Source organism: Macrotis lagotis, chromosome 1, assembly GCF_037893015.1.
Source record: "Macrotis lagotis isolate mMagLag1 chromosome 1, bilby.v1.9.chrom.fasta, whole genome shotgun sequence".
NCBI classification, from domain to species: Eukaryota; Metazoa; Chordata; class Mammalia; order Peramelemorphia; family Peramelidae; genus Macrotis; species Macrotis lagotis.
Window position 1 is genome coordinate 772,944,336 of NC_133658.1, and position 19,925 is coordinate 772,964,260.

The 19,925-nt window shown below is 33.5% G+C and overlaps 1 protein-coding gene across 1 annotated transcript in view; it reads left to right on the top strand.

The window, feature by feature from the left end:
- CNTN5 (contactin 5) overlaps positions 1-19,925 on the top strand; it is a 566,822-nt gene that overhangs the window by 152,777 nt on the left and 394,120 nt on the right. The window contains exon 4 of the mRNA XM_074214040.1: positions 13,577-13,679. Coding sequence (XP_074070141.1) covers positions 13,577-13,679 — 103 coding nt within the window. The remainder of the gene's footprint in view (positions 1-13,576; positions 13,680-19,925) is intronic.

The following is a 19,925-nucleotide window of genomic DNA, read 5'->3' on the forward strand; positions in this document are numbered from 1 at the left end:
TTCCATTACCTTGCAAAAAAAATGAGTACCCAAGGGACCAAGGAAAAGGATGGGAAGAAAGGTATCAATGTAGAATGGTCAGGATATAAAAAAAATTAAACTTCTTTATATTATAATTTTGTGTAAAGTTCAGGAAACAAAGGAGAGAGTCACATTCTTCTTTCTTCTTCACTTTTCCTCTCTACTCCTTGTTCCACAGACTCAGGTCCTACTATGGACTTAACATTAAATAGGATTTTGTGGGTCAGTCTAAGAATTCCCTCCACCTGCCCTCTCTAATGTACAAAAAGAGCTGAAGAATAGTCCTCATCCTCCTATACACAACTAATATTTTTCCTGAAAATGCAAATCTTATACAACTGCCCTTTACCTTTCTTCCCTAAATGAAAAACCTTTTATGACCTGCAGTAAATTTTAGGATGAATTACAATTTTAAACTAGTCTTTTAAGTCCTCTGCAATCTGGTTCCAATCTTTCTTTCCTTTCCTTATTTTGTAATATTCACCTTTGCAAATTTTGTTTTTCAGTAAATGAATTATTCTTTTTTTTTTTTTTAGTTTTTTTGCAAGGCAAACGGGGTTAAGTGGCTTGCCCAAGGCCACACAGCTAGGTAATTATTAAGTGTCTGAGTCCGTATTTGAACCCAGGTACTCCTGACTCCAAGGCCGGTGCTTTATGCACTACGCCACCTAGCCGCCCTAAATTATTCTTTTTTAAAAAATTGATATTTTCTTTTGTTTTCCAAATACAAGTTATGGAAGTTTTTCCAACATTCATTCATTTACATATTTATAAGATACACATTTTTCTACCATCCTCTCTTCCCAATCCCCTCCCCTCAGTGTCAAACAATCTGGTAAAAGTTGTACATGTACAATTGTGTTTAATATATTTGTATATGTCATTTTGTGTATGAGGAATTTTGGGATAGGAAGAAAAAACATGAGTTTTTTTTTTTTAAGTGAAAATAGTATCCATTTAGATTCTATGGTGGTTTTTTTTTTCCTCTCAATGTAGATGGAATTGTCCATAACAGTTCTCCCAGGATTGGCCTAGATCTCTAGTTGATGGAGTAGCACTGTTGTTAATTCATACATTGTTCTCTTGGTTCTACTCCCTTCACTCAGCATCAGTTCATAAAATCATTTCCATGTTTCTCTAAAGTCCAATCACTCATGTTTTCTTATAGAACAATAGTACTCCATAACATTCATATACAATAGCATGTTCAGCCATTCCTCAACTGATGGACAGTCCCTCAATTTCCAATTCTATGTCACCACAAAAAGAGCAGCTAAGAATATTTTTGAACATGAGACCTTTCCCATTTTTTAAGATTTCTTTTAGATTTAGGCCTAGTATTGGTATTTCTGGGTCAAAGGATATGAACAGTTAAATTGATCTTTAGGCCAAGTTCCAGAATGGTTAGATTAGTTCACAACTCCACCAACAATTCATTAATGATCCAATCTTCCCTCAACCTCTCCAAAATTGGTATTTTCCATTTTTTTGTCTTCTTAGTCAATTTAATAGGTATGAACTGGTACCTCATAGTTTTTTAATTTGCATTTCTCCAATCAATGATAATTTGGAGTATTTTATATGACTCTATATATCTTCATATATATATATATATATATATATATATATATATATGCATATGAAGAGAGAGAGAGAGAGATTTAATTTCTTCATCTGAAAACTGCCTGTTCATTTCCTTTGACCATTTATCAATTGTGGAATGACTTGAAACCTTATAAATATGTTTCAATTCTCTATATATTTCAGAAATGTGACATTTAGCAGAACAAATAGCTGTGAAAAATTGTTTTCCGAGGGGTGGCTAGGTGGCACAGTGGATAAAGCACTGGCTCTGGAGTATTCTATAGAATAATAAATAATTCCAAAAACACAGAATGTTAGAGCTAGAGTGGTCTTTGTGAGAAGGCATGGGATTTATTTGTCTACAATGCTTATAACTATCCAGGAGGATCTCTAATTAAGACATTCCTTTGTTCTTGCCAGAGGTTGGCAGAGGGGGAATGATAGGGAGATGCTTATGTATAAACAATTCTTCAGGTTCAATCTGATGTATATCCAGCTCTTGGTTGATAATAAAGTTTTTATTATCAGTCATGGGTCAGAGTACATCTAAAAATTTGTAACAATCTGCATTTTTAAAATAAAATAAATCTGCATATATTTCATTTATATTGCAAAAAATGAACAGTTATGTCCTGACTTTTCCAGAAAAAAATAGTCATTTTTGAGATATGCCCATAATATGTCCATATATTTCCTTTGGAATGGTAGCTATGATGCTTTAGTTTTATTTTCAGCTCAAGATATAAAATAATAACATTTAAATAATTTATAATTGACAAAAATTAGGTTTCTCATTGGAGATGATTTGTTGCACATTAAGGCATGACCAGAAGCAAGAACAAAGAACCAGGGGATATAATATGAAGGATAGAATATAGTGGAAAGGCAATCAAGGGCAAGATGTATCATTGAGAGATACTGAAAGACATTGTTCTAATATAATACAAATATGGAAGTTATATGAAGCGGGAGAATCATTTATAAAATGTACAAAATTGTTCAGTAGAATTGCTAAAAGGGAACTTTAAGTATCAAAGTGTAAGATGGGCCATAAGTATGGTTATTAAAGTCCCTGAGATGAGTACAGGGTGAAGAGAAAAAATGGGAGCAAAATCCTAAAATCATCGAGGAGTATAAGAATGAATCTCAGTGGAGCCAGCAGAGAGGCATTAGAAGATGGAAGTGATTTAGAGTAGGGAAGTCTATTAGAGGTTTCAAAGAAGAACTTGGGCAGAGAAGAACAAATTAGCCTGTCCTAACTCAAGGAGAAAAGGAGACTAAAACAAAGTGGTCCTTGTATGGGAAAGGATGGTTAAAGACATAGTACTGAGAAATCCCAGTATCTATTGTAGTAAGGAATTAGAGTAAAAAGTTAAGAAGTCTGAAAATCAAGGGGATTCTGCCCACAGTTGAATAGTTTCAAAAGACACAATCGAAAACATTTAGTAGAGAGAAAGACTGGACAAGAGAAAGTGTAGTAATATGAACTTTTATATTATAATAATGAGTAACATTGTATATAAATAACATATGCTATATACATAATATAGGATATAGTATTATTTTAAAAAGGACTAAGCAAATAAGTTAGTTTGACTATTATAAGTAAAAATAACAACAAAGGGCATATGAAGAAAGTTGCTATCTGCATCCAGAGGAAAAACTGATAAATATATACATAGAATAATTTTACATATATATGTACATACATACATATATATGTACATATTTGTGCTTAATGGTAGCTATCTTTAGTGGGGGAAAAGAAATTTACATGAAAACTTTATTATATAGCTAAAAGAAATAATAAGTGGTAGATAATTGATTTGCAGTTTCATGTGCAATCATTTTTTAAATTATACTGTTTTAGAAATGCTTGTTTTATCCATAAATTGAAAATAAATTCAATAAATGTGAAAAAGTAATAGGAGCTCAGCTATAGGAAAAGAAAATTTTTTTGACCTGTGGTAGAAATATAATATAAAATATCCACACATATGAATGTACTAATTTATTCCTGCCAAAAGTATTTAGTCGTGCTTGGGTAGTCACAGACTAAGAATTGCAATTTTTAAAATAAAAATGTTTTGCGTCATGTATGCCATTCTGTATGTGTGAGATACCAGATGGTTAAAATGAATTTTCCTTTCAGTTTCCTATAACTATATGTAATATGATCACTGAAATAGAATTAGAGATGAATCTTAGCTCCCATAAAACCTATCAGATAACTATGCCCATCTTGGGCACTCAATAAATAGTTCTTGCTATAAAATACAGCTGTGGGAGTTATATCCTAAAGCTGACAGTGTCATTTTGGTTTTTTTTTTTTTTGTCTATTTGTGATTGCGGCAGATTTGTAAATAAACAAATAGTTCTTGGGTCAGATTTACTGGTGGCTCATGAGAATTGCCTTTAGAACAACCATCTTCATGTTCTAAGACATCCATAGAGTTTTGAAGCTGCATTGTGACTATATGATCTCCCTAGGGCAAGGAGATTTCTCCTTTGCAAATAACATGCCTTTTGAAGTGCATTTTCCCAAATCCCATTAAAATCAGTATGAATTTGTCATGTAGAAAATGTTACTGAAATCCTTATAAAGTGTAGATTGCTTTTGTGTGTTTAATTTCATAAATGTTAGTACCAATTACATGAATGCCAACTTTTATAACAAGGAAAGGATGTGAGAAGAAAATATGCCAAAAAATATAACATTTTAGCAATAACTAGAAACAATCCCATTCTTCACATTTTTCTGAATGGTCATAGTAATTATGTCACATTAGAACATTACCATCCTGGAAATTTATTCCATCCCAGACTTCCCTCAGTGGAAGTGCATTCTGATCCCTTCTTCTGACTGACTAGGTCCTCCTAAAACTTCTATTTTAAGGAAAGCACTAAGTAAAAGCCAGCAATGTTTTCTTTCCAGAATCCATTCTTGCTTTTTATGAACTTTTTCCTCTATGCTCAGCAGTAGCTTCTTCTGCTGCCCTAGTTTTTAGTTCCATGTGTCATCTTCCTTAATTAGAATATAAACTATTTGAGGTCAGGCATTATCTTTCTTTTTGTTCATATTTTGTAATCCCATTGTTTAGTGTTGAGCTTGCTTCATAATAAACACTTAATAAATGCTTGTTTTCTGGATCACATAGCTGAACAAATTAGTTGGCAGAAATTTCCCCTTAACTTGAAATATATTTGACTTCTTTTTGACTATCATTTTTTCTTATTTTTTTTTCTTGGCTGCTTAGTTTATGATGGATTATTGAAGACTAATGTGTAGGGAATTTTTTTAGAGAGAAAAATAATATCTTTAGAATGATAAAAAATTACAGTATTAAAAATACCTATAACACATTATTCCTTAAACTCTTCATTATTTCTTTAATAATAAATAGAATAAGGTAAGTGTGAATATTTCCATGTATTGTGTCAAAATCCTAACTCCTGGTAAAATCATAACTGAGAGGATCTTATGGAAAACTTTATTTAGAATGTTAGTTTCTCATAGAAATATTTAGGAGCAAATCCTTTGATACCATAGTATTTCAATTTTGACTTCATCTCCTTTGGAGCCATTATAGTAGTCCTTTAAATGAATCAGTCATTGATGTGACTAGTTATAACAACTTTTAAAGAAAGTGTCTTGTGGTTGTCAAAATGAAAACTCTGGCCCATGCAACATTCAATGTACTTTCTTAAAAATATTCAAGGCAGAACCTAATGAAATCTAATGTGAACTAAATTACCTGTCAAGAAACTCTATTAAAAATTATTTCTCATATTATTAAGGGAAGGGAGGAATTAATTTACACAAAGGATTGAGCAGTAAATAAAGGAATCCTATGACAAATTCAATCATCTTCCATGAATTCAATTTTTGAGGAGGTAAAAATTTGGGGTTATAGAATTATAACTATAGATGAACTCAAATCATAATTTCTAGGAGATTTTTATTTCATTTTACAGTTGCAAAGAAATTTCCACAGGTTGAAAATATTTTATTCTTTTTTTTAGGTTTTTGCAAGGCAATGGGGTTAAGTGGCTTGCCCAAGGTCATACAGCTAGGTAATTATTAAGTGTCTGAGGTCAAATTTGAACTCAGGTCCTCCTGACTCCAGGGCCAGTGCTCTATCCACTGCATCACCTAGCCACTTCAAAATATTTTATTCTTTTACACATTTCTTCTTACTCCTTGACTCCCTATTCAAAATCAGTCTTTCCTTTATTTTACCTAATCATCTGTATCAACAGTGCCTGTGTTCTTCATTTATAAGCTTGAAGGCAGGGACCAGTTTTCTTTTATTTTTGTATCATCTCTAGGGATTTGTCAAGGGTTTTGTGTATAGGAGGAAAACTTACCTTTGGAAGATCTCTTTTTCTGTTTTACCAACACAAATGGAATAAAAACTCAGTCTATTGTGCAAATATTGTTCGTGGTGTACGTATGTTTGTGTTGTTTTGAAATCACAATCATTAGACTAGGACAAGAAAATAAAAACTGAGCTACAGGAGTACATAAAAACAATCAAAGTACTGCATGTAGAGGGAATACCTTGGCAGATTTGTCCTTGATGCCCAGAGGTAAAGGAGCATGCTGATGTTCAGATTGTAAGTAAGGAACATGAAGCAAATCTCTTCTAAATGTGAGACTTCCTCTAGTTGCTCAATTTTTTCCTATGTAAGATAAATATGACAGAAAATAGTACATGTATTTAAAGATGAGAGTCACTCAAATCCACCCTGTATTCACACAGTAGCAAACCAGGAGACAATGGTTAAGACAATTGTATTTAGCATTCAATTGGTATTTACTCAGGCTTGTGAAATTAATACCTTTTCATGATCTTTTAGAAAATTGGAAAGGAGACAGATTTAAGATGCTTGTCTAAATAATTAAAACATCCTTAAGAAATTAAGAATTAAATTATTGAATGCAATAAATTAAAGGGAAACAAGTTGTTATAGTAAATTTTATGGGTAAGCTTTATGTTTTCTTTTGAATGCTCAATGTCCTTCTTTCTTATGCAATCATAGCCCAGTGAACTAAATTATTTCACATTCAGTGATGTACTAATTATTTAAGGATCATGAAAAGATAGCATGAGACTCCTTGCAAGACTAAATATGTCAGGAGCAAATGTGGCAGCATGTCTTATGTATAGATTGGCATTTTTAGGCAGCATATGTGCAATCTATTCAGTGTCTTTTCATTCCTTTCTTGGCCTTTGATTCCCTTACCAGCTGCATCCAAATAATGCAGATAGCACAAGGATTTATATTTAAATGTAGATTTTCTAAGACAATAAGTATAATTATTTCAAATAATATATTTCTTGAAATTTACGTTGTATTGAACAGTTAAAATGCAGGGAACTCTGCTATAATCAAATTCTGTTTTCAGTAAAGGGAAACAAATTCCTAGATGATATTGATGTAGACCAGTGTGCAAATTACACTCCTGTCAAAAAAAAATCTTCATACTTATGCTAACTTAAAAGGGAAAAAATCTTAATTAAACTAATTTATTAATATTGTTTTGGAGTTAATACCTGTTATTTCCTCAAAGTGTGAGATTCTCAGTTCTAACTCTCCCAATGCAAATCTACAACTGTTTCTTCACTTAAGTCTTAGAGGTTTGTTTAACTGCAGCAGTGAGAGGTTGAGTGATTTACCTAGAGTCACATTACCAATTAGCATCAGAGGCATAACTTGAACAAAGCTCTTCCTACATCTCTATTCACTATACTATGCTCCCTATAATCCTTGAATTATTTTTATTTTTATAAGAGTATATTTAATAAATCAATCAAGAAACAAATAGATCATGGGAACACAATAAGAAAAATGGCCTAGTTTTTGCCCTGAGGGGAGTTTACACTCTATCAAGGAAAACAAAAATGTTCATGTATAAGAGAGATATATAAATATATGTGTTTATATGTGTATGCATATATGTGTATGTGTATACATAAACCAATATATTCCTATCGTGCCACTACGCCAGAGTGAAAGCATTTGCCAAGAATGTTTTCATTAATCAAGAACAAGTCAGAGATTTGAAGACGATCAGATACTTTCATAGTTCTGACCATAAACAATGCCAACTAGTGACCAGTAACATAATTTCCATGATTTGCCAGATGGCTTCTAAGAAACCAAAGTCTTTAGGCTCTGGGGGGGGTGGGGTGGGGGTGGGGAGTAACTTGGTTGAAGGTGGAAGATTTGAGAAGAAAGGCTGTTCTGATGATTAGTCCATCAATGTATAGGGTTCGGATGTATCTGGTTGTTTCATTCTCTCATCAGAAATCACATGTTGGTGCTTACCTGCCCCAATGTACCTTACTGATACTAGAAAAAGAGAAACCAATTCAAAGGCCAAGGGATTTCCTCTGCATCCAGAACACCATCAATAGTCTTGTTTCCTATCAAATCAGTCCATGAGATGGTTCTGGAAAAGGCAAGTGAGAAGGATGCCTTGCACAGCATACCCCTCATTAAATAAATATAATTGTGCAAATGACTCTACCAAATATTTGGTAGAGTGGTACTCTTTGATACTGAAGAATGACTATTATTATTATACACACACAAACACACACACACACACGTACATATTTATATACACATAATGAATATAAGATAATTTTGCAAGAATGGAAACTTGCAATTGGACTTGATGTAGAAGTTGGTACTTGAGCCAAATTCAGAAGGAAAATGATTATTCAAAGAGGAGGAATTACATTCCAGGCTTCAGCAATCATCAGTACATGCGTGTCATTTGTAAATAAGAACAACAAGGACAGTTTCCCTGGACAGTAGAATGCCAAGAGAGAAAGAATGCAAAATAAGACTGGAAAATTAATTTTGGGTCAAGATGAGAGAGTGCTTTAAAAACCCAGAGTAGTTTAGACTTGGTACTAAAGCCAATAGGGAAACATTTAAATTTAATGGGAAGGAAGTGATCATACCTAAGCTTTAGATAAAACATTTTGGCAATTGTGTGAAGAATGGTTTAGAGCGAGGAGACATAAGGTAAGAGACCGCTTAAGAGGCTATTTCAGTAATAAAATTGAGAAGTTATGAGAGCCTGGACTAGAGTGATGCCCTTGTAATAGAAAAATATAGAGGATCTTGCAAAATGTTAATTCCATGTATATACAAGTAAAATATTATATTTATTGACAGTTACATTTTTAAACTTAGTCTTAATATTTTAAGTTAGAAAAGGCCTTAAAGTTTATCTAATCCAAAAGTCTCCATCCATCTTCATCCAGTCTTTGATAGATAAGGAGATTGATATCTAGAGAGGTGAAGTGAATTATACAACTAATAGTTGGCAAACTCAGGATTTGAATGATGGGATTTTGACTCTAAATCCACCTTTCTGCTATACTTTCTGTTGTCTTGCATTAATTCATTAATTTAAATGGATTTTTAAGTACTTGTTTAATCTTAAGTACTAAACACTTTTCTAGGTGCTAGGAAAACAAAGAAAAAAAATCCCTGCCCTCAAGGATCTTTTATTCTAAGTACATTTATATAATTAAGCTATAGCTAAAATATCTTATCATAATAACAGTAATAATCATGACTATGGCATAAATATCTTTCTCCTCTCTATATTATGTCTCTCTGTCATTACCCTCATATTCTTACTTCCTTCTAACCTTATATTTTCCCTACTTACTTTGTCCTGAATAATTATTTGAAGGTTTGGACAGCCTCAAAATGAAAACAAATCGTATCTAATTGGCTCAGTACAGCCATTTCTAAACCTAGTATGGTGTATGCTTATGCTAAAATTTTCCCAACCATTGCCTTACTAACCAACAATTGGCTGCTAAATTTAACAGTGAAGAACTTAGAAAGCCTGACAGATGCAATAACGTATCTCCACTTTGGTATAAAAATAAGGCATTTTCTTTAAGCTGTATGAAAATCAATTTTGGAACTTTGATTCTGTGTGAAATTTTTGTTTAGAATTTTTTTTGGTTATGCCATAATTATAAATGATATTGCTAGAAATTAAAAAGTTATATATGTGAAAGTAAAACCAAAATGGGATATTAATTGTATCATTTGAGTTAGAGAAATAAAACAGTAGGATGGCTCATCCCTAGACTGAATTAGCCTAGGCAACAAAAGGAATGGAATTGTTTCAATGCTTCCTTAAAAGGAATAGAGTGTCATATTATTACATTTCAGACTATTACTACTCAAAACTACAGATGACTTTAAAGTCATGTTGGCAGCTATGGAAGCACAGAATCTAGGTTAGATAGGTATCAGAAGTGCTTTAATTCCACCCATATCTGAGTACCAAAAACTCTTCTACAACACCTTCAACTGTTTTTTTCGGTATGATCCCAAATGATAGCCTCCTTTCTGAAGGTCACTTTAGATTAGTTCTAATTCTTTTTTAAAAATCTCCTTAAATAAAGTGTCCACTTATTTAAAATAAAGCTCATTGCCCCTAGTTCTGCTCTGTGGTACAAAGCAGAGCAATTCATTATGCCTTATGGCAGCAGAGCTTTACCAACCTGTTCAGTCATTTGGCAGTCATGTCTGATTCTTTCTGACTACATTGAAGTTTACTTAGGAGAGATAATGCAGTTGTTTGCCATTTCCTTTTCTAGTTTATTTTACAGATAAGGAGACTGAGGCAAACCAGGTTAAGAGACTTATTTAGAGTCACACAACTAGAGGTATCCAAGGTTGAATTTAAACTCAGGAAAATGAGCTTTCCTGATTTCAGGTTCAGTACTGTCAACTGTGCCACTTAGTTGCCCCCTTTGTTCAATAAATCAGTCACTTAAAATGTACCTTAAAAAATTTTATCTTTAATTCAGGGAACAAAACAAGCATTTCCATAGCACAGTACAATAAAAATAATGATAGCTCACAAAATTGCAAATCTAGCATGTACAACTTGCTTTTCTCTCCATTAAATATATAATAAAGTTATAATATAAGTTCTTTTTTTCTCCTCCCTTTCCATGGCCAACATTAGATACAATAAATTTATATGCACATATATTTATATTTATATAGACACATGCACATACACCCCATGTATATATGCACATATACACACAAAATTATTCTATTCATACTTTCATTTATCAGTTCTTTCACTGGATGCAGATAGTTTCTTCTTATGTCCTTTATTTTTAATTGTATATTTATGATAGTCAAAATGACTTATCTGCACAAAGTTATTCTTAAAACAATATTGCTGTTACTGTATACAATGTTCTCTTTGTTTTGCTCACTTTTCATCATTTCAGGCATGTGTTTCCATGCCTTTCTTAGATCATTAAATTCATAATTTCTTATAATGCAAAAGTATTCCATCACAATTATACAAGATGACTTGTTAAATCATTTCCCCAATTGAAAGGATTTCCTGCAATTTCAAGTTCTTTGCCACCACAAAGAAGACTGCTTAAAATCTTCCAGTTCATATTCAAAGTTGTAATTTCTATTTGTGAATTTCCTTCCATCTTATTTTTGTTTACTATTTTCCTTCTCAGCCTTTTTACACAAACCCTGTTACCCCACCACCTCCCCCATCTTTGTAATCCCATTCCACTAAAATCTTCTAAAAGTCCTTCTCCCACTCTTACCCCCAGTTTTATTACCCTTCCTTATTACCCTACCTTTATTACCTACCCTTATATCCTCTTCAACCCTGATGAATGTAAGCAAGACACTGTCCTAAGCACTAAGCAGAAATAGAAATCAAAAACAGCTCCTCCCCACAATGATCTTACATTCTGGCAGAGGAGAGAACCCATGATAATGATATTTGCCCTTCATTCTCAAAGAAGATCATGATATCAGTGAGTGGTGCCATGACAAGCTAGTGAATTGGATTTGAGTGAGGGAGTGCTGTGCTAAGCCTCACTTTCTTCTCTTGAGCCATCTGGGTCCAGTGGCAGATATGGATCAGGATGACTGGCTATGGTCCTCGATGCGAGGCAAACAGGGTGAAGTAAGTGACTTGCCCAAGTTCACAAAGCTAGAAAGTGTCTAAGGCCACATTTGAACTCCTGCCTCCTGACTCCAAGACCAGTGCTCTATCCACTGCACAACCTAGCTCCCTGGGAGAGAGAATACATAAACAAATAGACATATAAGCTTAAAAATTGCAATAATAACTATAGAGTCTTTTAAGGTTTAAAAAGTGCTGTCCAAATATTACATTTTAAATGTAACATATCTATTATATAATAATGAAAAGTTGAGTTATCTTGGAGGAGAAGGTTCTAAAATAACTAAGGAGACTAGAAAAGCCCTCAGAATCTAGCTGTGTAAGCTCAGTCTCAAAGGAACCCAGGGATTCTAAGAAGTCATAGGAGGGAGACCTTTATGGATATTTGCGACAAGCAGTGAAAGAAAACATTAAAAAAGAGAGAAAATGGAACACTTTCTGTTAGATTAGCACATTGCATAGTTTGTAGGATTTTCTATTGCACTTACTTTCAAGGGGAAAAAAAGATCATATAATCCAGACTATTCTTGAACAGGAATTCTATCTTATCTCATCTTTGATCAAATCTTCTCTTAAGGTCTACCAAGGAGGAGGGACCCACTAGTTCCCAAGGCAAGTCATTCCACTTTTGTATAATAATAATAAGTATGAGGACTTTTTTTTCTGATATCAAACTTAATCCTAAACCCATGCATTATGTATCTAAGTAATGTGTTTTCAGCTGGTCAATTAAGGTGGACAAGTAGCATAGAGTAAGTTGATTTTCTTTAAATATCAAAAAAGTGAGGAGACTCGAAGACAACTGTAATGAACCTTCCTTGGCAAATATGATGATCTCTGAAGAATTCTGAAAAAGAACAAAGATTTTATGCCACATTAGGTATTTTTGCCACTTGGAGTTTACCATCTATTCTGAAATGTAAACATCAACCTTGAAGAACCTTTGGGTAAAGGTCAACTTTGATTTATTATTTTAGCAATTATCACCCTAATAAACATAGTTTATATACACACAGACACACACCCATACACACACACACACACATTGTGTGTGTGTGTGTGTGTGTGTGTGTGTGTGTGTGTATGTATAAATCTTAGAATCAGTACTTAGAATCAGGAAGGCTCATTGTTCATGAGTTCAAAGCTGGTCTCAGACACTTATTAATTGTGTTTATTAACCTTCTTTGCCTTAATTCCTCACCTATAAAATGAGCTAGAGAAATGTCTTTGCCAAGAAAACCCCAAAATGAAGAGTCTGTCACAACTGAAATGATGATGAAGATCATGTTTGAAGAAGACCACGACATCAGGCCATGACAAGTACAAAAATTGGGTTTGAGTAAGGGGAGGCTGTGCTAAGTCATCAGCCTCACTTTCTCCTCTAGAGTCATCTGGGTCCAGGGGTAGATATGAATCAGGATGACTGGAGATGGCCCTAGATGTGAGGCAATCAGAGTTCAGTGATTTGCACAGGGTCACACATCTAGTAAGTGCCAAGCATCTGAGACTGGATTCAAAATCCTGTCCTGACTCCAAGGCCTGCACCACCTAGTTACTCCAAGGCCTGCGCCACCTAGTTATCTGAAATTATTCAGCATCCAAAAAAAAAAAAAAATCTTTCTAGCAAACAGAGCTTACAGAGTTATCATCCCCACTTTAAGCCAATTCCCTACCACCACCACTAAATCCTAGGATTAATGCAAAGGTGCCACACACTTGTCAGGTGTGTTATATAGGGAATACTTGTACACTTTGATCGGAAGAGCTCTGACTTACCTTTCAACATTGACATTTTGTGATTCTGTAATGACATAATTGTTCTGAGAATCATCATTGATCTCATTTAATTCAATGCTCCCCTTCATCGCTGTTCAAAGGCTAAACAACGTACCTACAACATAAAGTCTTAGGCTTCAAACAAAGTTGTGACATTAATTTTATTTTTAAAGAACATTCTTTATTTCCCAGGTGTGATGGGAGAATATGAGCCGAAAATTGAGGTCCATTTCCCTTTCATGGTTACAGCTGCTAAGGGAATGACAGTCAAGATGGAATGTTTTGCACTTGGCAAGTAAGTACATATTCTTCGATAATTAGACAAAATTGTTTATTAAAATGTGACATATGTAATTTTTAATTCAAGTCTATTTGCTGGGGGTTCATTTTCTCAGAACTCATGAGTATATACTAGATTTTTATAAGGCTGGCAAGTGTGAATTGACCAAGTAACCAATTATAAATTCCCTGTTTAGTGATTGCTAAGGACAATAATGTATATGAGTCTAGTGTGTGCTATTTTCAACATAAGAAGTGAACTCCCAATAAATTAGATGTCCTATATATACTTGCCTGCTTTTCATATGATTATCTTCACTCATTTGTCAGTATATGGTACTTGTGAATGTCATCAGGCCTTATCCTAGAGTTTCTTTTAGCTTTTACATAAAATCTTCTAATTGGAAGCTAAGATGATGGTGTTTGCTAACCAATTTCTAGATAATGTGCAGATTCTGATAAGAAATAATGAGACAATGTTTGAAAAATCATAAGGACCTAATTGTGATAATAGTTATACTGAGCCCATGATTACTTACACAACTTCTGAAATATGATAAAATGATAGTATCAGCTATCTCTATGTAAAACACCTAGTCATTTCAAAATCAGCAAACTGATTTATAGCAAACCCATCTGCCCTCCTACATTTCAGTTTACATTGGTAATAGTTTGTTTTCTGCAAAGGTACAGAAACTTATCAGTGATGTTTGTTTACAATACATATGCTGAAAGTTGAAGGAGGCCTTGGAATTTTGATTATCTTTGATTAGAGCATGATTATTTATTTTCAACATTATGTCTCTGAGGGCAGTGAGACTTCAAGGTCCTTTCTAGACCATATAATTATAATTTGCTTGAATTGTATCTCTGTATATCAGTCGTCCTAATCATTTTACTTCAGTAGTTGATGAACTACCAAAACATTTGTTTAGGGATTAAATAGGCTGCATAAAAATGTAAATGATTATTGAAGTTATTATAACTTATGATTGAGAAATAGCACTGCAAACATTTAAGGGTTAGAAAGATAAAATGAAAATTGATGGAATGATTGCAATTGAAACTTCCTCCTAAGGTGAAAATTCCAATTATATTTCTACTTTAACCAAAGTGTAATCACTCTGAGAAAAAAAAGTAGGCCTTATATTTAATCTGAGTGGATGAATATTCCAGAATTATGCTATACAAAGAAATTCTTTAAATAATTGAGATAATATTTTTTCCCTTGTTACAAATATGGATAGTTAAATAAAACAAATTCCCATATTGATCATGTCCAAAAATATGTGTATTTTATAAAACTATATCTTTCATCATTTCTTGGAATACAACAGTATCATATCATTTTCATATATCATAATTTGTTCAGCTATTCCCAAATAATAGACAGTGTTTCCAGCTTTTGCCACTAAAATAAAAAGGGCTGCTATATATTTGGATTTGAAAGTGTGGATCAAAGTTAGTATGTAACCAGGTATATTAGGAAAGTCTTAAAAAATAAGACATTAGTAAAGAAGTGATTCTATAAATTTAAAATTAAATAGTATAGAAAAAATATCTGGTTTGAATATCTGCACATATTCTATCTTGTCTATTAATCTCAAGACCATGGAACAGTTTTAACACTTAGGTATGACTGAACCAAAGCTTAAGATATACACCCTGGCTTGGCTTCATTTGACTTAATGCCAAAGATTTTACTACAACCCCAAGTTAAATAATTCTTAAGCAATAGCATATATACTAGATTTATAGATAAAGGTCAAATTAAGAACAAATTAGAGATAATTGGAAATTTATACAGAAAAAGAAAACTCTGTTTCTGTGTGTGTGTGTGTGCTTGTGTGTGTGTGTGTGTGTGTATAGGCTTGCCAAAGAAGTTAGAATCATTTGTTTTGAGAAAGTCATGAAATATATTTAACAAATTCATTCTTAATGTTCTCTTCATCCCAAGTGTCAACAGACAAATCATGTATCCTTCTTTGTTACTATTCTATCAATTTTAATAATAACTTCTCTATTCCTCCTACATTCAAAACAGACAGGTAAGGAACATTGAAGGGATGGTACAGGCATCAAAGGGAAAACCTTAGTGGATCAATACTTAGGTTTGATAACTGTCAAAGGAAGACTATGATCTCTCTCTCTCTCTCTCTCTCTCTCTCTCTCTCTCTCACACACACACACACACACAAACACACACACTCTCCTTCCATATTGATTAGAAGCACCTTCCTGAAAAGTTGAGTAAATTTTAAACTCCTCCAGGACAAGTACTACGTTGCTTTTGTCTTTATGTGTTCAGTGCTTATCCCACAGTGAGTGCTAAATATGTTTTTTTGCAGAATTAAATTAATGTCCTGCAGATATGTCTCAATATTCATTAATATTGTTCCATTAAAAAAGGGGAACTTTCAGTAAAGCAATGTGACTGGGGGCAAATTATCTCCATAGCAGTAAGGTGTTACTAGAAGATAGGCTCCTGAAAAGCCATGAGATTCATAAATAAAGCTAAATATGTCTAAACACTGACTAGAGGAAGCTTGTGTTTTGTCTGGTTAAAGTTTTTATGATATGCTAATAGACCTTGGGCTAATAACTTTACTTTCTCAGTGCCCCCAAGAAACTGTTTAGAGATGTTAAGTAGCAAAATGATTAGTAGAGGGAGGATTGTCCTATGGAATTCTATAAACTGATCAATTCACAGATCCACACCAAAGAAGAAATAGTGTGTGAAATCTTATTCTCTAAATAATCAAAAGTACCACAAAATTTCTTAGCCAGCCAAGGAAGATGAAGAATTTTAACTTGAGGGTAGAATAGTAAAAATTGAAGTAGAGATATAAATCAGAATCACAAAATTCCTGAGTTGGAAAGGACCCCTGTGCAAAAGAACTATAGATTAATTTCATAGACCAATTTAGGTTCAAAATAGAATGCCATTGCAGTCTGAGCTGCATGTCTCTATATAGCCTATGTTTGAAGATCTCCAGGGAGATGGAACCCACTACTTACTGAAATATCTTTCTTTTTTTTTTTGATAACACATTACTTAAAAAGTTTTTCCCTAGTCATGTCTAAAATTACCTTTTTGTGAATTATATTCCTTGTTTTCACCTCCTCTCTCTCTCTAGATTAGGGATCAGCAAACAATATAGTTTGTAGGCCAAATCCAGGCTGCCATTGTTTCCATAAGATTGAGTGCATGGGCAGCTAGGTGGTGTTGGGCGGCTAGGTGGTGTAGTGGATAAAGCACCGGCTCTGGAGTCAGGACTATGTGGGTTCAAATCCGGTCTCAGACACTTAATAATTACCTAGCTGTGTGGCCTTGGGCAAGCCACTTAATCCCGTTTGCCTTACAAAACAAACAAACAAACAAAAAGAACTGAGTGCTACAAGTACCTATAATAGCAAGATGCTGGTCAGTTTTTCAATCTTTGTTTTATAACTGTTCAGTTTTAATCCAACTCGTTGTGCCCTCCATGAAGGCTCAGTAGGCCCTTCTATCCTCCACTATCTCTTGAAATTTATCCTGCATCATGCTTGTTGCTTTCATAACACTATTCATCTCATGCTCTGCTATCCCATTTTCTTTTTTGCTTTCAATCTTTTTCAACCTCAGGGTCTTTTCCAGTGAGTCCTATCTTCTCATTATGTAGCTAAAGTACTAAATTCAGCTTCATTGTTTGAGCTTCCAGTGAATAGTCTCAATTCATTTCTTTAAGTATTTGATGATTTACTCTCCTTGCTGTCCAAAATCCTCTTAAAAATCCTCCAACTTTATCCAAAAGCGTCTATTCTGCAAGCTCACCTTTCCTTATAGTTCAACTCTCATAGCCATATAGTGCTAGCAGAAAAACCACAGCTTTGACTATATAGACCTTTGTTGGTCAAGTGATATCTCTGCTTTTGGTATGCTCTTGAGAGTTGCCATGGCTTTCCCTCCAAGGAGAAAATGTCTTCTAATTTTATGGCTGCAATAGCAGTCTGCAATGATCTTTGAGCCCACGAATATAAAATTTGGCACTACCTCCATTTCTTCTCGCTCTGTTTGTCTGGAAATGTTGGGTCCAGTTGCCAGGATTTTAGAGTTTGCTTTGCTATTGTTGTTATTAAGCTTCAAGCCAACTTTTATGGTCTTATCAAGAGACTTCATAATTTCTTTTACCTCTTGCACTAGAGGTTCATAAAGAACAAAAAAAAAGTTCTACAAGATGTTTCAAATATTTGATAACTGCTATCTTATTCCTAAAACTTTCCCTTTTTAATATAAATATCCCAGTTCCTTCAATTAATTCTAGAAAACATGGACTTAAGGCCCTGCACCATTCTGATTTCCTTCCCTGATGACTTCAACAATTTATCAAAGTCCTTTTAAAATGTAGCATTCATAATTGAATACAATCTTCCAAAAGTGGTTGATCCAGGACAGAGCATCATTTTGGTTTAAAAATCCCAAAGTTTCCCACTACATTCAGGATCATTTCCATTTGTCTCACTCCATATCTGACCATTGGACTCAGATGGCTCAGAGGAGAAATAAAGTTAATGACTTGGTGTAACCCTCCCTCACTTAAATCCAATTCACTTGCATGTCATAGCATCACCTCCCTATTGTCATGGTCCTTTCCAAGAACAAAGGACAAATGACGACAAAAATGATCTGCCTATCTCTCAAAATTATGCAATTCTTAATCTAGCCCATAATTATCTAACCTTTTTATGTGATAACTCATTCTAATTACCTGCCTTGAGATCTCTAGAAACTCAAGATCTTTTTTCAGATGAAATTTTCTCTAGTCTAGCCTCTACTACATTGTGTTTATGACTTCATATTCATTCCTGTTAAAAATCATCTTATTAGATTCAATTTGATTTTTTCTAGTCTGTAAAAATCCTTTTTTTTGAACCTGTCATCTAGTATGTTGAATATCTTTCATGGTTTTGTATCATCTTAAAATCTGATAAAGTTCCAGCTATCCTTTTAAACTACATCTCATATAAAATATAGTTTAAAAAAGACAGAGGGAAGAGAAGATTCCCAGGGCATTAAACTGATCTCCCTTCCCAATTTGATACAGATTATTGACAACCTTTCAAGCCCAGTCTTTTATCCTGTTCTGGACTTATACTTGAATCATATAGATCAGGGGTAGGCAACTTTTTTTTTCTTCCAAGGACCATTTGGATATTTACAACATCATTCACAGGTTATATTTAGTCAAACATTTAATTAATTTACCCCTAAAAATCTCATAGATTTATTGAATTTTGAATCCAATCTGTAGTTGTCTTGGCAACTCCAAAACAATACAGACCAGTTTTGACAAATCAAAAAAGAAAGAGCAGCAACCAATTTATACATCAGTATATTACAATTGTATATTGACTCATAAACTACTTAGTATCATCATCTATATCCTGTTGCATTTCTATTCATTTTATTAAATATTTCCAAATTAAATTTTATTTTGTTACAGGCAGCCTATGATCATATATGTGATACCTTTAATATAGATCCCATCTTTCCATTTTTTCCCAAAAGAATAGAATGAGATATTTTATCAAGTACTTTTCAAAAGAATGAGTTGTGATTTATGAATTGAAAAAATAAAATAATATTCAAAATTTTTTTAAAAAAGTTAAAATTTTAACAGGTTAGCCAGAAAGCAAGAAAAAAATTGAATAGAGAAATGGAGGAAAGTGTATTAGTAGAGACAGTCTGGTATGTCTATCTTCAAATATTTTGTTATTGTTGGCATTGTAACTCTAGAGCAGGTATCATAGCCCATGGAACTGTGTGTGACCCTCAAAGTCCATTCATGTGGCACTGTTGCATTTTATTATTATACTCATTGATAATAAGGGTTACTTTATGGTCATAATTAAATATTAAATTCATGTGACACTTAATAAATTTGTGTTGGGTGATGTGGGCCAGAAGAGCCAAAAATTGGACACCCATGTTGTAGAGCAGTTGCTACATAGTTTGAGAGGATAGTGGGGACAATGGAAGGTTTTGTAAGAAGTGACAGACTTGAACTTATTTACATCCAGCAAAGACAGAGAGAGACAAGTTTAAGATTAGAGATAAAATGAGAATATAAGAGGTGACAGGCAATCTTTTGATGAAAACAGGGAGGGGAGAGGAAAAAGGGGAGAGGTAGAAAAAAAAGAGTATGACATCTGAGACTGAAGGAGTAGAAGATGATGTCAAGGGGTTTAGAGAGGAAGAGACAGGAAGAAAGAGCTTAAAGTA